The following is a 4,824-nucleotide window of genomic DNA, read 5'->3' as shown; positions in this document are numbered from 1 at the left end:
CCTAAAGTGTATATATCTGTATATATATTTGTATATATGAATGGATGGATGGATGTCAACAACAAACTTGCTGATTCACTATGAGAAGGGGCTATTTATAAAACTGACTTTGTTGCAGCTCCTCAGACTGATAAAGACTTTTGTTAAAAAATTAAAAAAAACATTGTCAGCAAGAAGAATCTGTCCAGAGGACCTAACTTAGATTCTTAAAATAATTTAATACATGTGCTTTATGTGTGGGTTTCATTGCTGTTTCCACCCTTCAGATAAAATCCTTCACATGAGGATGAAAACTGAGACCAGCCTGAGGACATCAGACCATACTTGCATACGAGAATGACGATTAGCCTTTGAACTGTGTTGTTTTTGTCATTTTGAGGTTATGAGATGTGGCTCTGATCCCAACACAAGTCAGATTTATTGATAGAGCTGGATGCAGCTCTCACATCTGCATGTGCAGGATGACTCTGGAGCTGGCAGAAGATGCGGGTCTGTCCAGATGAGCCGTTATTGATGGAGGAATGTGTCACCTTCCCTCCCACGGTCTCTGACAACCTGCAGTGATGAAGTGTGCAGCGAGAGGAACCAGCACTCATTCTGCCGTTGATGTTTGTTGCAAATAAATGAAAAGGATCCCTGATGATGCATCTAAAGGAACTCTTTTTAAAGTCTCAAACGTAAATTGTCACGCCACTAGTTTGGTCCATGAAACGCAGCTCTGATCGTGCTTCAGGCACTTTTTAAACAAAAGTAAAACATTTGTCTGCACATGTTTAATTAGAGGCACATCAACCATCTTTGTGGGAACAGTATTGTGCAAATTTTATGAGAAAAATAAAAAGTTTGTGTGACTTTGCATTGAGTTCTTTTTTTTAACATGCAAACTTGAAAGAGATGTCTGAAACACCCGAGCACTTAAAGCACATGGCACTCTTTTTATTTTTGATTCCTCTTTGACTTAAATTGTCTTTTTTTCCACGTCAATAATAAATGTAGCTTTTCTCCTAAGCTGAAGTGTGTAATTATTGAACAGAGAAGTTTTCAGAGAACGTGCTGTTGGATTTAAATCTGCTCTTTACGTAACGAAGCGTCGGTTTGTGTCCTTTCAGTCCTTCTTGAGTGCTGCTTCATGATTTCAACGAAACACAGAGTGCTGCTGTTTAAGGGCTTTAATTTACTGATGGAGGTGGATGGAGACACAGACCGCCATCTACTGGCTTTAAAAGCCCCCACCACCCCTCCACCCACTCCACCTCACAGCAGACCCCTCCTCCACCCAACACCCACTCAAGAAGTCAATTATGATCAAGTGCAAACACACACACGTGCTGATGAGAGACACACACACACAAAGCTAACAGGTGACAGCATCATCTTCATCTGTCCACTGCTGTGCTTCTAATCCAGCTTTATAATCCAGACCAAGTCAAGATTAACCCTCTGCAGTTTGTCACTGACACACCCAACACAAACCATCATCTTTGACTTACTCATAAGGCTTAAAGAGAACATGGGAGAGCATTTTATGGTTTCTTGTTCAGGGTTTTATCAGAGACCTCCACACGTTCAACAGTTCTCTGTTTGCTTAATGCAAATACATTTATTTATAATAAAAATATGATTCATACAGTAAGTAGTCTAAGTTAGGTGGGTTTATAAAGCCAGGAACACTGATAACAAGTGATTAAAGGCCATTTTAACACAGATGTGCATGCCCCCACACGCACGCACATCTACAGAGGAGGGAAGCAAACCTAAACATCGCTGACATATCACCCTGATCAGACTCACATGGACATTTAAAATGAGTGTCTTCCATAAACAGCTGATCCGAGATGAACGCACGCGCCTCAGCTCGGACTCATCTAACTCTTTACGTGATTTGTACCCAGCTGGGTGTCGTCGTGTTGCTGGATGGAACCAGGGACCAGTAATGATCCGTCGTCTCCAAGCACGAAGGTTTATATGCTAATGGCATCGATTGGAGCAGCGCGCGCGCCAATGAGGAGCGTTTGATTTATGTTTAGGGGACAGTTGAGAGCAGCAGTCGCTTGGCAACCGTCTAATGAATGTAGGAGATGAAGCGAGCGTTTGCTGCTGCACTTTAAAATCATCCCACACAAGCTGGGTCGCTGTGACGGAAGGAATGTGGGATTAGATCAAATAAAAAAATTAAAAGTGATGATTTAGAAGAGGTCAAAGCGCATCTGAGGATCAGCTGAAACTCTTTCAGTTAATAATTAAAACATCACATCGTTATTCAGGAGGGTCTCACAGAGCTCCGAGCTGATCAGTCACTTTAACCACGAGAATCACTTAATCATAAAAAGAATCCAGTTATTTATCTTTTGTTTTTTGTGCACCAGAAAAATGATCTCCATCCAAAGAAAGTCTTGTTTTTTCCTTTTGTGGTCTGAGAGACACCTGTCTGACGGAGACTAAGGTTTCTGTGTCTGAATGTGAAGGAATGGACATGGATGTGCATGTTGGAGTGAAAAGCAACTTTCCTGGGGCTGCTGGGTGTTTGTGGAGAGACAAACCTCCACCCGTGTTTGTGGAGAGACAAACCTCCACCCACCAGCAGGTGCATTACGGATATTAAAAGCCTCGTGCATGGCACACTCTTGTGATTAAAAGCGTTTTTTTATGATGAAAAACAGAAAACATATCCGAGACTTACAACAATTCGTCACTGCAAAACTGTTGGCCACCTCGAGATTGTCAATATGAGGCGTGAGTCTGAAGTCCGACGTGCCGAACCGAACCATTCCTATCCGAAACGCGCTGTACTCCTGATCCGCGCCCCTTGGAAAAAGTCCTCCTGAAATCAACACAATAAAGAAATCTAAATTAAAAAAAACGCTGTGAGGTGTGTGGACAGCATGACGAGCAGCTTCCCGTCTCTAAATTGTTCTCATGAAACCCGGACTGGTTCTTTTGGGCTCATGGAGCTTCTCACCAATCTGAACACCGGGCGAGCCTCCGAGCGCGCATCCCCACAGCACCAGCAGGACGCAGACGGATACATGGAGCGGGTCTTCCATGTCCACGGACAGCTTGGGCTCCAAATCCACCAGAGAAGCCTGGTATTCCTCTTTTTACCCGGGGGGGGGGGCACGTTAGATCCGAGACATGTCCAAAACCCTGAGCCTCGTGAGACACAGCGACTGTTCAGTCCAGTGAAGGAATGGTCCTGCAGAGGAGCTGCTCCTGCCGCCAGCTGCGCGTCTTCTGAACGCACGCGAGCTCTGCGCGCCTCCGCGCTGCGCGCAGGCGATCTTTTCATCATCACACCCACAACTGAGAAATGCTAATGAGAAGGCGGACAAAGGCGAGAAGAGCCGGAAATAAACCGCAAGCTTCGCGCGCACAGCTCTGAGTGAACGGAAACGGAGGTTTTGTTTTGGCCCAGAGGCTTCAGCACCTCATCATGGTTCCAACATGAGAGAGCAGCATCTGAGATCACACCTGCTTTAAAGTGATCTCTAGACATTCCAGACAAGATCCCAAATACATTGATCATATATTGTGTTGTGCCATAGTTTATTTCTGATCATTCATTTTGAATCTCTCTGCAACATGTGCTCCTCAGATAAAAACATGTTCTGGGAGACATCATGTCCTCCAGGAAAAGAAAAATCACCGAACGGATCTGATCAAGCGCTCATTTTACAGAGATAACCCATGGTATCATTAAGAATTGTGTTCAGTAAAATAAAGGCTGCCTCAGTGTCCCCCCCCCCCCCCCCCCCGGTTTTATGACATGCGTACTTGAGGCTGCAGACGGGTGCATTTCAATCACCTGGTGGCATGAGACAGCTGGGAGCAAAGTAATGAGTCAGAAAGCAGAGCAGGAGAACTTTGAAAGGTTCAGCACCTAAAACTCTGGCTCCTGCAGAAGAACTTCCTTCTTAAAGCACAAAATCTAAAGATGGGAAAGATCCAACATTCAGTTTTTACTCAGCACATTTACTGGATGTGATTCTGTCTGGTTTTCCAACAAGTTACTTCCTAAATGTTTAGCACTTTAAAACATCCAATTCAATTTAATCAACCATCTAATTTAGATTCAGATTTAAATCTAATTGCAGCCAGTTTCAATTGTTACACAACACGGTCACAAATTGTATATTACTGCCACTAGTTTAATGATCATCTCTCTCCAGTTTTAACTTCTCTCCATTAGCTTCTCTGTCAAGTCCAGAATTTAATTCAAAATCTTCCAACCTACAAAGCTCTCAACAACCTAGCTCCATCTTATATTCGAGATCTTACTCTTCAATATTTTCCTAACAAAGCACTTCACTCTCAGACTGCAGGTTTACTTGTGGATCCCATAGAGTTTCTAAAAACAGAATGGGAGGAAGATCTTTCAGTTCTCAGGCTCCTCTCCTTTGGAACCAACTTCTAGTTTCTGTCCGTGAGGCTGACACATTGTCCAGTTTTAAGACTTTCCTTTTTGATAAATCCTATAGTTAGGGTTGCTTGGGTTTCCCGAGCTAGCCCTTACTTCTGTTGCTATAGGCTCAGACTGCAGGAGGCAAAATTTACTGCATTTCTTCAAATGGATAGTCTGTATTTGTAATTATTTCTATCTTAACATGTTTATTGTATTTTATCCTGGAAAGTACACCTGGACCATAGAAAGTACACCTGAACTATAGAAAGTACACCTGAACTATAAAAAGTACACCTGGACTATAGAAAGTACACCTGGACAATAGAAAGTACACCTGAACTATAGAAAGTACACCTGGACTATAGAAAGTACACCTGGACTATAGAAAGTACACCTGGACTATAGAAAGTACACCTGAACTATAG

At 43.1% G+C, this 4,824-nt stretch overlaps 1 protein-coding gene across 4 annotated transcripts in view; it reads right to left on the bottom strand.

Moving 5' to 3' along the window:
• gria2b (glutamate receptor, ionotropic, AMPA 2b) overlaps positions 1 to 3,254 on the bottom strand; it is a 54,973-nt gene extending 51,719 nt beyond the window's left edge. For all 4 annotated transcript variants that reach the window (XM_037675148.1, XM_037675145.1, XM_037675146.1 and 1 more), the window contains exons 1-2: positions 2,960 to 3,254; positions 2,681 to 2,821 (exon numbers count right to left, since the gene is read on the bottom strand). In XM_037675148.1, the coding sequence (XP_037531076.1) occupies positions 2,681 to 2,821; positions 2,960 to 3,044 (226 nt within the window). In that variant the 5' untranslated portion in view covers positions 3,045 to 3,254. The remainder of the gene's footprint in view (positions 1 to 2,680; positions 2,822 to 2,959) is intronic.
• Between the last annotated feature and the right edge of the window lie 1,570 nt (positions 3,255 to 4,824).

The sequence above is a fragment of the Nematolebias whitei genome, chromosome 4, assembly GCF_014905685.2.
Source record: "Nematolebias whitei isolate Nwh7 chromosome 4, NemWhi1, whole genome shotgun sequence".
Classification (NCBI taxonomy): Eukaryota; Metazoa; Chordata; class Actinopteri; order Cyprinodontiformes; family Rivulidae; genus Nematolebias; species Nematolebias whitei.
Note: the sequence above shows the minus strand (reverse complement) of the source record. Positions and strands in the feature narration are given on the sequence as shown.